Below are 17389 nucleotides of genomic sequence, written 5' to 3' on the forward strand. Positions count from 1 at the left end.
GGATGAGAAGAAGCAGAGAAGGTCAATATATACTTTCTTCCAAGCTTTAGCTGAAAGTTACATTTTTTTCATTGCCACTAAAATGTAAATGTGACATTTTTTTCCACATTCTTTTTCCTTCCCTCTCATAAACCCAAAAATTAATCTCTAAAAAGAAATCCAAAAAAATAACGCATCGCAACCGATGCCGTCCTCAAAAGAACATCATGCTCGCTCTGCTTCTCTACCATTTTAATGAGAGCTTTACGTCGACCCAGCTTTGTCGTCCTCCGACTTACACGATCAGGACGTATCCGCTTTGCTCGAGGATGTCCTTCGCCATCTACGCAAGCATGCCACACCTGGATTCCAATTGTACTCTGCTGGTCTTAAGTATTGGTCAAAAGAGTTAAACTAAATTATCTGCTTACGATCAGATTACATCATCTCAGGAAGGTTGTAGCTGCCGGGAAAAAGCAGCAGTCCAGCGAAGGCTTAAACACCAAACACGTTATGCTGCATCGCAACAAACAACACCTGCATCACGTATCAATTTCGGCGCCATTAGCGCCGAAAGGGTTCAGATCCAAAGATCCTCCTGTGCAAAACACCGTCGAGTTGAGACAAGGACAAGCGATCTATGAACCACGCTGCTCCTGCGTTTTTTCATTCATCACGACAACGATTTCAACATCCATCATACGTCCACCTGTTAACTGTGTGCTATGGTTATTACAACCACAGTTTACGTGGAACAAATAAGCATTGCACCAAATGCAATTCTATGTGCTACTTGTAGTGAAAGTTTCTTAGTAGTAATTTATCGAGCGTAGTCAAGTGAGAATTGGCCATTTACGCCGGCCAGAAGACATCGCATCTGCCCCTTTCAGATTCGATATCACGTCAAGCTAATTCAACACGGCAAAATAAGACCGGCGTTTAGACTTTGTAGCCGATTTGAGGGAGAAAAGAGGAAGATTGAAGTGTTTGGTCACCAGATTTGACCACGCGGCACGAAATTAGGCCACATTAGCACTTTATTTAGCAGTTCGTCAACTAAAACTATCATTAACGAACGAATCTATTATAGTTCGTCAACTGGAAGAAGCTTTGCAGATCTGCTATCATGATCGAGGCAGAGGACACGATTTTCCCCCAGCAATTTGAATAGTTGATGACGTCGTGTTAGCTCCATGACGTCAGTACGAGCATGTGGGAGGCAAAGGAGAACCTGGTTCTTGCCTGGTTCGAAACAGGAAAGCCTCGCTAGTCCAAGGGAGGATCCGGAAAGGGCCCTTGCGTATCACACCCACGTTATCACCGTACACGAGGGTGGCGGTGATGGTCAGCGGTAGTGCTCCGTCATTTCCTTGTCAGCTGGGGCCCGGTCGAGTCGACGGTGACGATGATAAGGTACGGGCGGAGTCGGCGGTATCGCGGTCCACGTTTCCCGGCTACGGGCGTTCGCCCGTCAAAACTGCCACGTCAAGGGGACGTGTATATTCCCACGTGGCCTTCGTATGGCTGGGTAAATGGGACCCACGCGGGGAGGACATCCTGCGACTGGCCCAAAGCAGATACTAACGAAACGTAGACCCAAGTCCTTGTGATGGGGCCCTTTTCTATCTCCAATAACAAAGCAGGTAGATTGGACGATTAACGTATTCATGGTAAGCATGTACGATAGGAACGGGAATCAGGATCTCCTTGCTGATTCCGAATTATGTCATGATCACATAATAAACTATTTGTCTGGTAATGATATATCTCGCTCACATATGATAGGTTAAGGGTTCCAAAGATAACAATAGATTATCCATAAATTTTATTCTTATATGATAAGAGTATTCATTTCAGATATCTATTTTTATTTTCATACCTATGCAGCTTATCGAAGAGTACCTAAATTTGGGTTAAGCGAGTAATGTTGGTAATAGTGTAACAAAAGACTCGATTTGTTGTCACCTTCATATTTGAATCTTAATCTCTAATAATCTTCGCCACATGTTTGTTCTAATGTATCTAATGACACAAGCCTTGTCTTCATAGGCATCTCGAGAGCTGTTGACCCCATAAGATCGAGAGCGAATACTACGATTTCCATTTCAAGCAGTGGCGACCGCTTCCGGAATGATTCCAAGACCCAATGTATGCATACAGTTCCTTGCTGTCTTCCCACTTGCTGCTCCCCTCCTTATTTGTTCACTCAACATCTTTCACATCATATATCAAAACTGGTGTTGGCTCCCAGTTCAGGAGTAGAACAAAAAGAGAACGAAGCATACGTTTCAGGTGGGTTTACTCATTGGGAAATATAAGTCTTTACCTTATGATATAAAAAAAATAATAATTTTTTATATACGAATAAATATTAGTAGATCATAACACATAATAAAATTAAATAAAAATCATAATAAAATAGAATAATAAGATTTACGTAAAAAATTCCTCCAACGTAAAGGATAAAAACTATAAGACAAACTAGAGATAATCCACTATAATAATAATAAATATACAAATCTCAGTCTTTTACCAAAATCTAAACAATAATATCAAGAGAATAAGGATTACATCACTGTGTATAATATCCAAATTCTTCCTAAATAATCATAGTAAAAATCTAATGTAGATCAGATCTAACATGAGAATATTGCCTGAATGATTGACAATAGTCTCTCTATGTTATCCTTATCTTCTTCTTTTTTCTTCTTTTGTTTTTCTATCATTTTCTACTTTTTTTGAATCAAGTTGCTGCTGTAATTTTCTAATTTTCTATCTCGTTGCTGTAGTTTTTCTCCCTATTTTCGTAGCCATCATACCCCCCTTATTAGATCTAGTGTTCAATTAAAGAGAGGTGGGCTATGGGCTATTAAAGCCCACAGTGAGCTAAATTTGTGGACTGTCAGCCCAATAACCTCCCCCTTCAGCCCATAAGGGAGGTTGTCCCATGACCCCTCAATGTGAAGCCATGCAGATCAACTGTCGGCATATCTCATATCTTTCTTTTGATAAGGTCTTTGTCAACATGTTTGCTGCGTTGTCATCTATGTGAATTTGTTGAAGTTGCAATTGCTTCTCTTCAAGTTCATTTCGAATCCAGTAGTATCTGACATCTATATGCTTTGACTTAGAATAGAAAGTTAGGTTCTTATACAAATAGATGCCACTCTTGCTGTTACAATTCATCACATAATTTTTCTATTTCAGCTCCAATTCTTATAAGAATTCTTTCATCCATAATATTTCTTTGTAACCTCTATAACAACAATATATTTTGCCTTTGTGGTAGAGAGAGCAATACACCTTAACAATCTGGATTACTATGATATAGCTCCCCCAGCAAAAGTAAGTACAAAACTTGATGTAGACTTTCTCGTATCAATATCTCTTGTCATATCTGCATTTGTGTAACTTATCAACACAAGCGGTCCACTTCTAAAGCTTAAACAAACCTTAGAGCTCCTTCTGAGATATTTAAAGATCCACTTCACTGCTACCTAGTACTCTTTACTTGGATTTGTAAGAAATCTATTAGTAACACCCACTGCATATGTGATGTCTGGCCTCGTACATACCATTGCATACATTAAACTTTCAACTACTGAAGCATAAGGAATCTTTTACATTTTTTCCTTCTCCTCATTACTTGACGGAGTCTATTCTGAGCACAACTTGAAGTGACCTACAAGAGAAGAACCAACTAACTTTGTATTGCTCATATTGAACCTTTCTGATACCTTCTCAATGTATTTCTCCTGTGATAACCAAATCTTCTTGGTTTTTTTGTCACCGAAAACTGCATGCCTAATATTTGCTTTGCTGGCCCCATATCCTTTATTACAAAAGACTCACTCAGTTTCTTCTTCAACTTGTCAATTGTAGACATATCTTTCCCAAGAATAAGTATGTTATCAACATAAAGTAAGAGAATAATAAATTCCTCACTAAACCGTTTGATGTATACACAATGATCTGAAGCTATTCTTTTATATCCATTTTCAATCATAAATGAATCAAACTTTCTGTACCACTATTTTGGAGCTTGCTTCAACCCATACAAGCTCTTCCTCAACTTGTAGACAAAGTTCTCTTTACCTTTGACTTTGAAGCTTTCTGGTTGCTCCATATAAATTTTCTCCTCCAAATCCCTATGAAGGAAAGCTGTCTTCACATCTAACTGTTCAACCTCCAAGTCTTGGCTAGTAACAATACCAAGAGCAACACGAATAGAAGAGCAATGTTCTAGTTTTTCATTCATGGTAAATAAGTCATTCTTTGTATTTTTCAAAGTATGCAATTCTAGTGATTTTTGAACTAACTCATTTTTAAGTTCAAAGCTAGATGATTCTAAATCTTTACATTTTGTGTAAGAAGTTGGAAGATGTTGATCATATAGTTGTTATACTTATTTTTCAATGTATCAAATTTATTAACGAGTGAAACATGATCCCTTTTTAGTAAATTTATCAATCTTTTTAAGTTAATCATATAAATCATAAAATACTTCAAGTAATTCTTGATGTAATAAAGAAGTTTTGGAAGAGTCAAATATGTCATCATTGAAAGTTATTAAGGTATAATTTGCTATTTCTTCTTCATTAATTTGCTATTCTACTTTTGACTCACTTGATTTATCCCATGTTGCTTTGAGTACTTTCTTCTTTTTTTGGATTATCTTTTTTTTTAAATTGTGGACACTCTTTATCGAATTATCTCAATTTTTTTGCACTCATAACATATGATTGCATCTTTCTTAGACTCACTTTTATCCTTACCTTCTCATCTTACAATATTTGTCTTGTTTCTTCTCATGAACTTATTCAAGTTTTTTTAAGAAGTGTCACGTCTTTATCGTTATCAATTGAGCTTTTGCTCAAATAATCTTTTTTGGATTTGAGAGCAATATCCTTTTTATAAAAAAGATTTTTATCCTCTAAATCATGTGTTTTGCATATTATACCATAGGTCATTAAAAGATCCTATGAGTTCTTCAAGAGAAATATTGTTCAAATTTTTAGCTTCTTGGATTGTTATTACCTTTGGGTCTTAACTTTTAGGAGGAGACCTTAAGATCTTACTCACTAATTCAAGATTAATATAAGTTTTATCAAGAGTTTTTAATTCATTATCAACATCCATAAAATGGGTATACATGTCATCAATAGATTTACTTGGTTTCATTTTAAAATGATTCATAACTATGATCTAAAAGATTAATTTTAGATTTTTTTTACTCTACTTGTGCCTTTATGAGTAACTTCAAGTGTGTCATATATCATATGCTAAGTCACAAGAAGAAACTCGATTAAACTTATTTTTATCTAAAATACAAAATAAAGTATTTATAGCTTTAACATTTAAAGAAAAATATTTTTTTTTTCAAAATCATTCCATTCTTCTATCGGTTTGAAAGATTTTTTGAAACTAAACACAACAACATTCCATAAATCAAAATCCATATAAAGTAAGAAAATCCTCATTTGTATTTTTCAACATGCGTATTACATCCCATTGAACATGGGAGGATGTGTGATAGAGTGACCATCTTAATTACTTAAAAAGATCATTTATTCTCTCTTCGATATTTATCCAAATGAGAGAACTTTACTATGATACTATTTGTTAAGATTTTAAAGGCACTAAAGGGGGGTGGGGGGTGAATTAGTGTAATAACCTTTTTAATCAATTTTAAAACTTGATCCATAAATCAATATATATCAGAAACTCGATTGATCAAGTTAAAGTTGTAAGTAAAGAGAATGAAACTAAATTATAAGTAAAGTATAAATAAAGAGAGGCAACCAATTTATAATGGTTCGGTCTTCTTGACATACATATACTCTCAATTCCTCTTCCCTTAACGTTATTGGCTTTCACTATCGATTTTCTTTCCAATAGGCAAAGATTAATTACCTTTGTTATAACTTTATCTTTTTTAAGATTGAGGAGATAATCTTCATACTCTTTTTACACACAATCTCTCACTTCCTACAACTTAGAATTATAACTAACTCAAGAGGAGGAGACTCAAACTATGCTCAAAATGAGAGTTTATAATACCTTTTTCTTAAGAATAGATACTTCATCAACCAAGGCCGAGTGAGATATTTATGCCCTAAAAGGCTTCAAGAATAAAATCAAAAATTTAAATCTTTGAAATTTTAGAGTACTAATAATACTACCACCGGCACTCACCATAACAAGGCCACAAATCTTATTGGGAAATATTTAAGAGTATCATATGCATAGCAAAAAATAAAAACAAAAAATCATTTCCCAAAAGGAAGACATCGGATCATTGTGTAATAACCGAGAGCATAAAACTCAAAATGATAAAAATTATGTGAAGTGGTTGAGACGTTCTCACCTAGCAGAGATCATATATCCTATAAATCATAAATCTAAGTTTGTAGATGAAGGAGCTCTCGCAAACTTCTCTCTAGTAGTGATCTACATAGTAGATACAATAATGATGCACCTCATTGCGTAGTGAGTTCTCTCCTCGTGATCGCGCACCGCCATGCAATAGTAGACAAGAAAGGGAGCAACCCTCTTGCTATCCTCTCACACTAAGGAGTGGTTCATGGCTTGAGGGGAGATGGAGAAGAAGAGATAGGAGGCTGGCGGCTATATGGTCTAGCTTATAATTCATGAAGCCCCAACTCTTATTTATAGAGGGCTCCTGCTGTTAACTCTAATGGATCTGCTTTAATGGATATTGGATTCTCATCCAATAACCATCCTAAGTTTTATTGGGCCTTACCCAATGGATCCATTAAAATAGGGACTTATTAGATATCTCATATCAAATTCTTTATTTGTCGCGTTGTCCACCATATGTGTGTGACTCTCTAGGCTCAATATTGAAATAACCATGAGTTGCACCTGTCAAAACTCTTTCTGATTCAGTGAATTATTATCCTCATAATAATCCTCATACGCTAGTGAAGTATTAACGTACTAGGCCACTAAGCCATAGTCCCCAAATAGTACAACGAGATCTAATCCATTGAACTTATTTGTCCTTAGTTACCGTATATTTATAGTCCTTCATCCATTTAATATCCTAGAGACTATATACCGGGTATGGTACTATCAAGTCCATACAAAATCCATTCGAGTCTCATTCTTATCGGATTCTCTCGGAGAACTTATTCTCTCTCAATTCGAGTGACCATAGTTAGGGATTTTCTTGAGTGAGAATATATAAGATATTTCTCTCATGATACTAAGAGTGGATGATTCTTTATTAACACTCAATTACTCTCAAAAATATATTTAGTCTAATAAATTCATCGTTAGGTTTATCATCAAAATTCTATACTTAATAATAATATCATATATCCACGTTGAGTACTTATGAGATCACATTTATTTATAGATGATAACATAGATATTTCAATAACGAAGATAAGTTTCTTTGATATTTTAACAAGGTAAATTTTACAAACCTCGCTCATAAGATTGTAATGCATTGCATGTCATCATCGTATAAGAAAATCCCTATACGATATGGAATGGAAGCTTCAAACTTTAAATAATTTTGACAATACGTAATTATCGCTTATAAGTCTTTAATGATTCACGAGTCTTTAGATATTGCATAAGGTAGGAATAAACTATGAACAATGTTCACATGTCAAAGGCCACAAGTCGTCCATGACAATTTGCTGATAGATAGCGCATACTGCATCATCGGGAATTGATGATAAAAGAATTTGTACGTAATCTCAATAAAAACATATACTTTAATCGAAATTTTTTTATATTAAAAAATAGTTGCCTCTCTGTTATTAAAAAAATTATTTCATTCCTTTTTATATTAAGAAATAAATAAAAATCAAATTTGATATTATTTTGAAATAAATAAAAATAAATAGTTGCCTCTCCCGCAAGTTTAGACTGTTTGTTACGGAGATGACGACGAGGGCGGGCGGCCAATCCACGGAATCAAACCATAACTGCCCCCAATCAGAGCTAATGTTATCGTGACACGGCCATTGCCTAAACAAAGTGACCCCCCAAGACAAAAAGACTAATGGGCCAACTCGAGATATTTACCCATTTGAATTCGAGGAAGCCACGTCCTCCCTCCGCTTCGCTCTCCACTCTTTCTACTTCTACGTCGAGGCCGAGATCCGGAGATGGATCGCGAGCGACGTGGATCTCCCACCGAGCCCTTCTTCTTCTTCTTCTTCTTCGATCCAAGGTCCGAGGCTGTGATTTCAAAACATCAGATCTGGCGTTCTTTTCCTTTGTTAGAGATCGAGGTTAGGTCGGTGCAAGGAAGAGACGGTGAAAGATGCTTCGGCTGCGGGCGTTTCGCCAGACCAACGGCAAGATCGTCAAGATCCAGCTTCACCCCACCTATCCCTGGCTTGTCACCGCCGACAACTCCGACCACGTCTCCGTCTGGAATTGGGAACACCGCCAGGTCCGAGAATCTCATTCTTGCATTCCTTTTTTTGCTTTTTCTTTCATGTTCCACTCTGTTTCTTCTTTAGGGTTACATTGGTTTTCACGACATCTTTGATCTGGTTCTTGATAGGTGATATATGAGCTGAAGGCCGGCGGCGTCGATGAGCGGCGCTTGGTTGGGACGAAGCTGGAGAAGCTCGCCGAAGGAGAAACTGGTACGCGAGTTGATTTCGTACGTTTCTCGTCTTAGTTTGGTTTTCTGTTGATGCTTGAAGATTACCAATTGGCTTAACGATGAGAATACGGGACTTGTCTTTTTCTCGAGTCTTTATGTTTATAAGAGTTCTTAATTTACTCGTGATAACTCAGTTATTCCGGTAAAATTAGAGGTTCCGCTCCTCAAGTTGAGTTCGACTGTTGCAACTTCTACCACTATTATATGCTGCGTCCCAGATATGCCAAGTCTGCCAATGCCTGTTGGTATTTGGGACATTGCACTAGGCTGGTTTGTTTGGGAGTCCTCTTCTATTATGTTGATAAAATTGTTCAAGAATTTAAAATTCGAACGTAAACTAAACAAATTTGGTAACCTCTTTTTTGTGACATGAGATGGTGATTTAAATATACAAGGCAATCTAATGAACTTGATTTATTCATAATGGTTACCGATAGCGGGTTAACAATTTTTCCTTTGGTATCAGCTCTCATATTACGCACAGGGCACCTAAATTCTTCTTAAGTTGTTTGTTAAATGTACCAATTGACAGGCAATATTTGAAAACGTTACCATTCAAGTTGGTGAAATATGACAGATATTATCTGGACCTTGTTTAGGTAGAAGAGTACTTGAAGAATAGTAAGGTGGATTAGCTTTTACTCAAGCAGAATGGATAACGATCATTAATAATGATAAAGCTGGTGGCAGAAATTTGGTTGTAGTGCATCTGTCACACTTCTTTTGTTCCAGCGACCTATGCTGATGGCAATGTTAGCAAGAAAATGCTTGCTTTCCTGTTTTGACCAGAAACGGAAACGATCATCGTTTAATGTAATCACTTGCAAATTGCTTTTTATTTAAATTTGTGATTATAAATATTTCCAATTGTATATGAACTGAAACATGCATCTGTTAGTAGTTCTTTATCAGCTTTATCTTCATTATGCTGACAGAGTTCAGAGGAAAACCTACAGAGGCTATACGTGGAGGAAGGTAATGAATTTTATTGGTTTTGTTTTTTTTTTTCGTTTGAATTTCTTCGTGGTCTTTCACAGGGTTTACTGAAACATTAATTTATGAGTACTTTAGTGTGAAGCAAGTTGGTTTCTATGATGATGATGTGCGGTTCTGGCAACACTGGCGGAATCGCTCTGCAGCTGCTGAAGCACCATCTGCTGCCAATCAACAATCCTCAGCTTTTAGTTCACCTATTCCATCCACTAGAGGAAGACATTTTATCGTCATTTGCTGTGAGAACAAAGCCATATTTTTGGATTTGGTTACTATGCGAGGGCGTGATGTTCCTAAGCAAGAGCTCGATAACAGGTCTCTTCTATGGTATGACATATCATTCCAACCTTTTTCTTCTCTGGTTTTTCTGTATTATGTATAAAGTATGCAGGTCTCTTTTCTTATCCCTCTGTATAAATTAATACCTTCTTTTGCTTTCTCTACTTTGGGTAAATATTTTGGTTCCAAATGATAATGTGGACTCTAGGATAAATAATAATGTGGACCTGGTTATAGCTTTTCTAAATAAAGGTACAATACATGCTTTTTAGATGTAATCATGGTTTTTTAAACAAGTTTTCATAAACCTATTAATTTCTTTGACTTGAATTTGCCTTTATTGACTTGCTTAAGTTTAATGATTTACATGGAATACAATTGTTAATTTTGTTCCACATATTAAGATCTTGGTGATTGGTGGGGGGCCTTGTTTGACTGTAATGTCATAATGGAAATATTGGTCAAAAGCATGTTGTATGCCTTGTATGTTCTTAGACCTCACATAAACATTTTGAAAAAACAAAGCAGCAAAATGAACCTTTAATAACAAAAGTAGAAATAGAATATAAAAATGAAACGAAGAACAAAAAGAGTAAACTTGTCTATGAAAAATAAAAAGGAAAAAAAATAAGATAAATGGTAACTTTTCCTCTCCTCTCTCTCTCTCTCTCTCTCTCTCTCTCTCTTTCTCTCTCTCTCTTCTTCCTCTCCCCTCTTTCTCCCTCTCCCTCTCTCTCTTTTTGTAACGGTGGTACTGCAACAAGCTAGTCTTTGGTTGAAACTATATCTGGGTTTGTATATTGATAAGTGCCAGCCTACTTTCTGGTTCTTAATTGGACTGGCAAAAGTTGGATGGAATGGTATCAACCAATCAGGTTTTTAATCATATATTTCTCAATAGCTAAGAAGTTCTGTTTTATTTTTTGAGTCAACTCATTGTGTTTCTTTTATGTTAAGTGTTTGACCATTGCCTATGATTGTTGTTACCTTTATCGTAATTGGTAGAAGAAACTGTTGCTGCTAAAATATTGCTGATTACTTTATAATTTTGGATGTAGTTAATGCTGTTGCAACTGTTGTCTAGGGCATTGGTTTTGATAATCTTTTGCTATGGCTTGTTAAGATCTTGGTCCAGTATCGATACTTTCTTTTACTAAATAATTAATCAAAAATATGTTTTAAGATCTATTATGAATTATTGATACGAGGGTGATGCATAATGGATTTTGAAAAAAAGCTGACAGTACAGTTGTATTTGCCGAAATAAGTTTTTTGAATAGAAAAGGAACAAACTCATGATAAAACTTTAATAAGATAAAAAAGAAAGCTCACCACCAAGTTTAATATCATAAAAGGATACAGAAAGTTCATCACCCCAAGGATAATAAATAAGGATACAAAACGAAAAGCAAAATACTTATCACTCAAAGATGTATCCAAGAGATACAAAGTTTAAAAGAGCACTCCAAGAGAGCTTCTGCCGATATAATCAGTTTCTAAACTCCTTTATAACCCTAAAACATCAAAATAAGTACTAGTGCATGAAACAACCCTTCGTGCATAGGGAATTACAAGATTAAGTGTTTTACAGCTGATAACTAACTCCTTTAATGTGTTCCTTAGTCATGAATAATAATAACATCTTGAAATAGCTTTAACTTTGTGTAGGGAATATGCTTATGAGTTGTCATATTTGAGTCAACTCATTGTATTTCTTTTATGTTAAGTGTTTGACCATTGCCTATGATTGTTGTTACCTTTATCGTAATTGATAGAGGAAACTGTTGCTGCTAAAATATTGCTGATTACTTTATAATTTTGGATGTAGTTAATGCTGTTGCAACTGTTGTCTAGGGCATTGGTTTTGATAATCTTTTGCTATGGCTTGTTAAGATCTTGGTCCAGTATCGATACTTTCTTTTACTAAATAATTAATCAAAAATATGTTTTAAGACCTATTATGAATTATTGATACGAGGGTGATGCATAATGGATTTTGAAAAAAGCTGACAGTACAGTTGTATTTACCGAAATAAGTTTTTTGAATAGAAAAGGAACAAACTCATGATAAAACTTTAATAAGATAAAAAAGAAAGCTCACCACCAAGTTTAATATCATAAAGGGATACAGAAAGTTCATCACCCCAAGGATAATAAATAAGGATACAAAACTAAAAGCAAAAGACTCATAACTCAAGGATGCATCCAAAAGATACAGAGTTTAAAGGAGCACTCCAAGAGAGCTTCTGCCGATATCATCAGTTTCTAAACTCCTTTCTAATCCTAAAACATCAAAATAAAGTACTAGTGCATCAAACAACCCTTTATGTATAGGGAATTACGAGATTAAGTGTTTTACAGTTGGTAATTAACTCTTTTGATACGTTCCTTAGTCATGAAGAAAAGCATCTTGAAACAACTTTAACTTTGTGTAGGGAATATGCTTATGAGTTATCATATTTGAGTGGGCTGAGTTAAAAATTATGAGACAACATTATGGGCTGAAAAAAATATCATAAATCAGCAAGATCCATATAAGCAGATTGTAGTAAATTAGGCACTCCCGTGTCAATCTCCCCTGGTTGAAAAAGACTTGTCCTTAAGTCCTTATTTATTTCATCAACTTGATTATGATAAGGACTTAAATCAGCCATATTTAATGTTGGGGATACTTTGTAATCTTCTGGTAGCTCAATCTCATAAGCATTTTTACCAATTCTCTTAAGCACCTTGAATGGACCATCAGCCTTTGGTTTTAATTTTTCAAATTTTCCTGGTGGAAACCTCTCCTTCCTTAGATGAATCCAGACCAAATCACATACATTAAACTCCACATGTTTTCTATGTTTGTTGGCAGCTTATATGTACCTCTCATTTTTCTTTTCTATGGTTGCTTTAACACCCTTATGCAGCTTCTTTATTTGCTTAACTCTCTCATCAGCATCTCCACTAAATTGCTTAGTTGTCGAATGAGGGACCAAGTCCAAAGGACCAGTAGGATTAGCACCATAAACAACCTCAAAAGGACTCTTTCCAATGCTATGATGTAAGGAACGATTGTAGGCAAACTCAATTTGTGAAAAAATAAAATCCCATTGTTTAATGTTCTTGCTAACATAACTTCTAAGTAAGTTTCCCAAGCTTCTATTTGTTACCTCAATTTGCCTATCGGTTTGTGGGTGATGCAAGCTGTTGAAATTTAAAGAAGTACCCAGCTTCCTCCAAAGAGTTCTTCAAAAATGATTAAGAAATTTTGAATCTCGATCAGACACCATAGTTCTTAGAATACTATGCAATTTAATAATCTCCTTAAAATACAAATCAGTAATATGAGATGTATCATTTGATTTGTTGCAGGGAACAAAGTGAGACATTTTTGAAAATCTGTCAACAACAACCATGAAAGAATCCTTGTTCCTTTGAGTTCTTGGTAGTCCCAAAACGAAATCAAGGCTTACTTTTTTCCATGGAGTATTTGGCACTAGCAATGAAGTGTATAAACCAGAATTTTGACTTCTTGTTTTTGCCAAATGACACACTCAGTATTGCTTTACGTGTCTCTCCACATCTCTGAACATCTTAGGCCAATAGAAATTTGATTGAACAAGAGTTGAGTCTTGTCCCTACCGAAATGTCCTCCCAAAACACTACCATGAGCTTCAGTTAGAATTACTTATCTCAAAGAACAAGATGAAACACATAAGACATTAGCTCAAAAAAGAAAACTATCAAAGATAGAAAATTGTTAAAAGAACATGATTTGCAATTATGCCATATTGAGCCGAAATCCACATCATTCTTATAGAGATATTTGAATGTCTCAAATCCAATCACTTTGACTTCCATTGTCGATAATAAAGAATGCTTTCTGCTCAATGCATCAGTAATTACGTTTTGAACACCAGATTTGTGCTTGATTATAAAATTATATGATTGTAAGAACTCCACCCAAGCTGCATGCCTCTTGTTTAGCTTGTGTTGTTGATTAATGAACTTTAATGCCTCATAATCAGAATATAGGACAAATTGCTTGGCTAGAAGATACTAACTCGAATGAGATAAAGCTCGATAAATGACATAAAACTCCTTATTATAGGTAGAATATTTCCTTCTTGTATCATTTAACTTCTCACTAAAAAGGGTAATAGGCTTTCCGTCTTGACTCAAAACAACACCAATTCCTACATTAGATACATCGCATTCAACTTCATACACATTGTCAAAATTAGGTAGCACTAAGTTAGGAGCTTTGGTCACCTTTTTTTTTAAAAGCTCGAAAGCATTATTAGACTCACTAATCCATTTGAATTTACCACATTTCAGGCATTTGGTGATTGGAGCGGTAATAGAGCTGAAACCCTTGATGAATCTTCCGTAAAAGGAAGTTAAGCAATCGATACTCCTTACATCATGCAATGTAGCAGGTGTTGGCCAATTGAGAATAACTTCTCCCTTACTTTGATCCATCATGATTCTATTTTTTGAAACAACATACCCCAAAAACATCATACTATGAGTAAAAAAATCACACTTCTTTATATTAGCATAAAGCTTTTGTTGTCTCAAAATAAAAAAGATCTCCTTAAGATGATTCATATGCTCATCTTCACTCTTACTGTACACCAATATGTCGTCAAAGTAAACCACAATAAAAGTCCCAATGCATGGCTTAAGTATGTGATTCATAAATATCATGAAAGTGCTAGGAGCATTAGATAGCCGAAATGACATAATCAGTCATTCATATAAGCATTCTTTAGTTTTAAATGTTGTTTTCCACTCATCTCTAGGCCTCATTCTTATTTGGTGATAGTCACGCCTCAAATTAATTTTAGAGAAAATAGAAGCACCACACAATTGATCAAGCAAATCATTTAATCTTGGAATGAGAAAACGATAGTCCACTGTGATTTTGTTGATGGTACGACTATCCACACACATTCTCCAAGAACCATCCTTCTTAGGCACCAACGAGGCTGGAACCCCACAAGGACTCATACTCTCCTGAATTAACCCCTTTTTCACCAATTCATCCACTTATCTTTGAAGTTCTTCATGCTCCTTGGGACTCATTCTGTAGGCTACCTTGTTAGGTAGAATAGCCCCCGGAATAAGATCAATATGATGCTGGATGTCTCTTAAAGGTGGAAAGCCATGTGGAATCTTTTCCGGTACAACATCTTGAAACTCCTCCAGGATTGGTTTCATGATTGCTGGTGTCTCCTTGTGTTTGTTCATTCTTCACTACTATTACTAGAGCCAAAACATGACCACTCATGTCTAATTCACCATTGCATTCATCATAAGACATAAAAGCGCTAACTTCCACTTTGGTACACTAATTTCAGAAGGTTGTAATGGAGCTAAAATAATCTTCTTTTCGTTTACCTTAAAAGAATAAGTATGCTTGTAGCCATCATATAACACCCTTCTATCATAATGCCAAGTTTTTCCCAATAGCAAATGACAAGCGTCTATAGGAGCAACATCACATCATACTTTATCTTTATAACACTTGCCAATAAAAAACAAAACTAAACATCTTTTAGTTACCTTGATGTCATTTTTTTTTGTAGCCAACATAATTGGTAAGGATGTGGATAAGGGATTGTGTCCAACTTTAGCTTCTGCACCATCTCCAAAGATACCACATTCTCAAAGCTGTCAATATCGATGATCACGAAGCACACATTGCCATGAGAAGTGCATTTAGTATGAAACCAGGGTTTGTCGTACCGAGCCGTACCGCCCGGTACGGGCGGTACGTACCGATCCGACAGGTTGTCGGTACGCGGACCGACTGTTACCGGTCTGAGTGTACTGTAGTACTGTAGCAGTGTACTGTAGCATTGTAGCAGTGCTACAGTACTCGGCACACCTGGGTGTACCGCTCGGTATACCGTACCGTACCGGTACCGAGCCCAGATCGAAATACCGGTACGGTACGGTATTGCGAACCTTGGTTGTTGTGTACTCCTCCACACTAAGATCTTTTTGCTTGAAATCATGGATTTTGAGAAAGATCTCTTGCCTATAATTGTCAGGTAAATGTTTTCTCTTTAGCTCCCTTTTCATTTTCTCCACGATCATACTCTTCCCCTTACGTTCTCTTTGTTTCTTCAGATTTTCCCACCAAAAAGATGCATTTCGTCTAAGTTTGAGTGCCACAAGTTTTACCTTCTTTTGTTTTAGTGGTTCATAAAAATCGAAAATTCTTTCTATTGTATTAAGCCAATCAATAAAGTCATCAACATTGATTTTACCTTCAAACTCTGGAATATCTAGTCTTGAGTTATATTTATTTTGCCACTCGTCTTGGACTCCATGTTTTGCTCAAAATCTTCTCGACTCCCTTGGAAGAGGAGGTGTATTATCATCAGAAGTAAACTCTTGGACATCATTTTCATGCTGGTTGTTTCTACTTCGAAGTTTTTCAATTATTTAATTTTTTTCTTGCAGACTATGCAACAATCTTCGTAGCTGCAGCCTCAACGACTCAACATCATCTTTATAGTTGCTACCTTCACCAACTACATCTTTTCCATTTCGCCTTGCCATGATCTCCAACCTTTAGCTTTGATATCAAACTGATGCGAGGGTGATACAAAATAGATTTTAAAAGAAAGCCAACGGTACAATTGTATTTGCCGAAATAAAATTTTCGGATAGAAAAAGAACAAACTCATGATAAAACTTTAATAAGATCGAAAAGAAAGCTCACCACCATGTTTAATATCACAAAGGGATATAAAAAGTTTGTAACCCCAAGGATAATAAACAATGATACAGAACTAAAAGCAAAAGACTCACCGCTCAAGGATGCATCCAAGAGATACAAAGTTTAAGAGAGCACTCCAAGAGAGCTTCTGCCAATATCATTAGTTTCTAAACTCCTTTCTAGCCCTAAAACACCAAAATAAGTACTAGTACATGAAACAACCCTTTATGCATAGGAAATTACGAGATTAAGTGTTTTATAACTGGTAACTAACTCCTTTAATACGTTCCTTAATCATGAAGAAAAGCATCTTGAAACAGCTTTAACTTTATGTAAGGAATATGCTCATGAGCTGTCATATTTGAGTAGGCTGAGTTGAAAACTATGAGGCAACATTATGGGCTGAAAAAAATACCATAGCATCAGCAAAGTCTATATAAGCAGATTGTAGCAAATTAGGCACTCCTGTGTCAAGTATGTAATAAAAACATATCCATAAAAACTTGTAAAATGCATGAAGTAAAAAATTCTGATGAACATGCAATAATCATGATATCCTGGTCACTAAGCTTAGTTTTGCTTCTAGTTTTCTATTGGAATAATAGAACAAGTAGATTACAGTTGCTGATGTGGAACTAATTCTTAGCTATGTGACCACATTTAGTAAAAATGCCATTATTTATGTTGTCGTTCTGAGCCACAAGTCAAATTTGGTAAAATGAGATTTATTATCAACATCATATTATGGTCCATCCATACCGGTAGAA

The 17389-nt window shown here is 35.7% G+C and overlaps 1 protein-coding gene across 1 annotated transcript in view; it reads left to right on the forward strand.

Annotated features, from left to right (window-relative positions):
- The first annotated feature begins 8062 nt into the window (after positions 1-8062).
- The window catches only part of LOC104000536 (uncharacterized), a 58076-nt gene continuing 48749 nt past the window's right edge, over positions 8063-17389 (forward strand). Inside the window, exons 1-4 of the mRNA XM_018824350.2 lie at positions 8063-8413; positions 8528-8612; positions 9568-9607; positions 9704-9952. Of these exons, the coding sequence (XP_018679895.2) occupies positions 8282-8413; positions 8528-8612; positions 9568-9607; positions 9704-9952 (506 nt within the window). The 5' untranslated portion in view covers positions 8063-8281. The remainder of the gene's footprint in view (positions 8414-8527; positions 8613-9567; positions 9608-9703; positions 9953-17389) is intronic.

Source organism: Musa acuminata, chromosome BXJ2-1 (genome assembly GCF_036884655.1).
Source record: "Musa acuminata AAA Group cultivar baxijiao chromosome BXJ2-1, Cavendish_Baxijiao_AAA, whole genome shotgun sequence".
NCBI classification, from domain to species: Eukaryota; Viridiplantae; Streptophyta; class Magnoliopsida; order Zingiberales; family Musaceae; genus Musa; species Musa acuminata.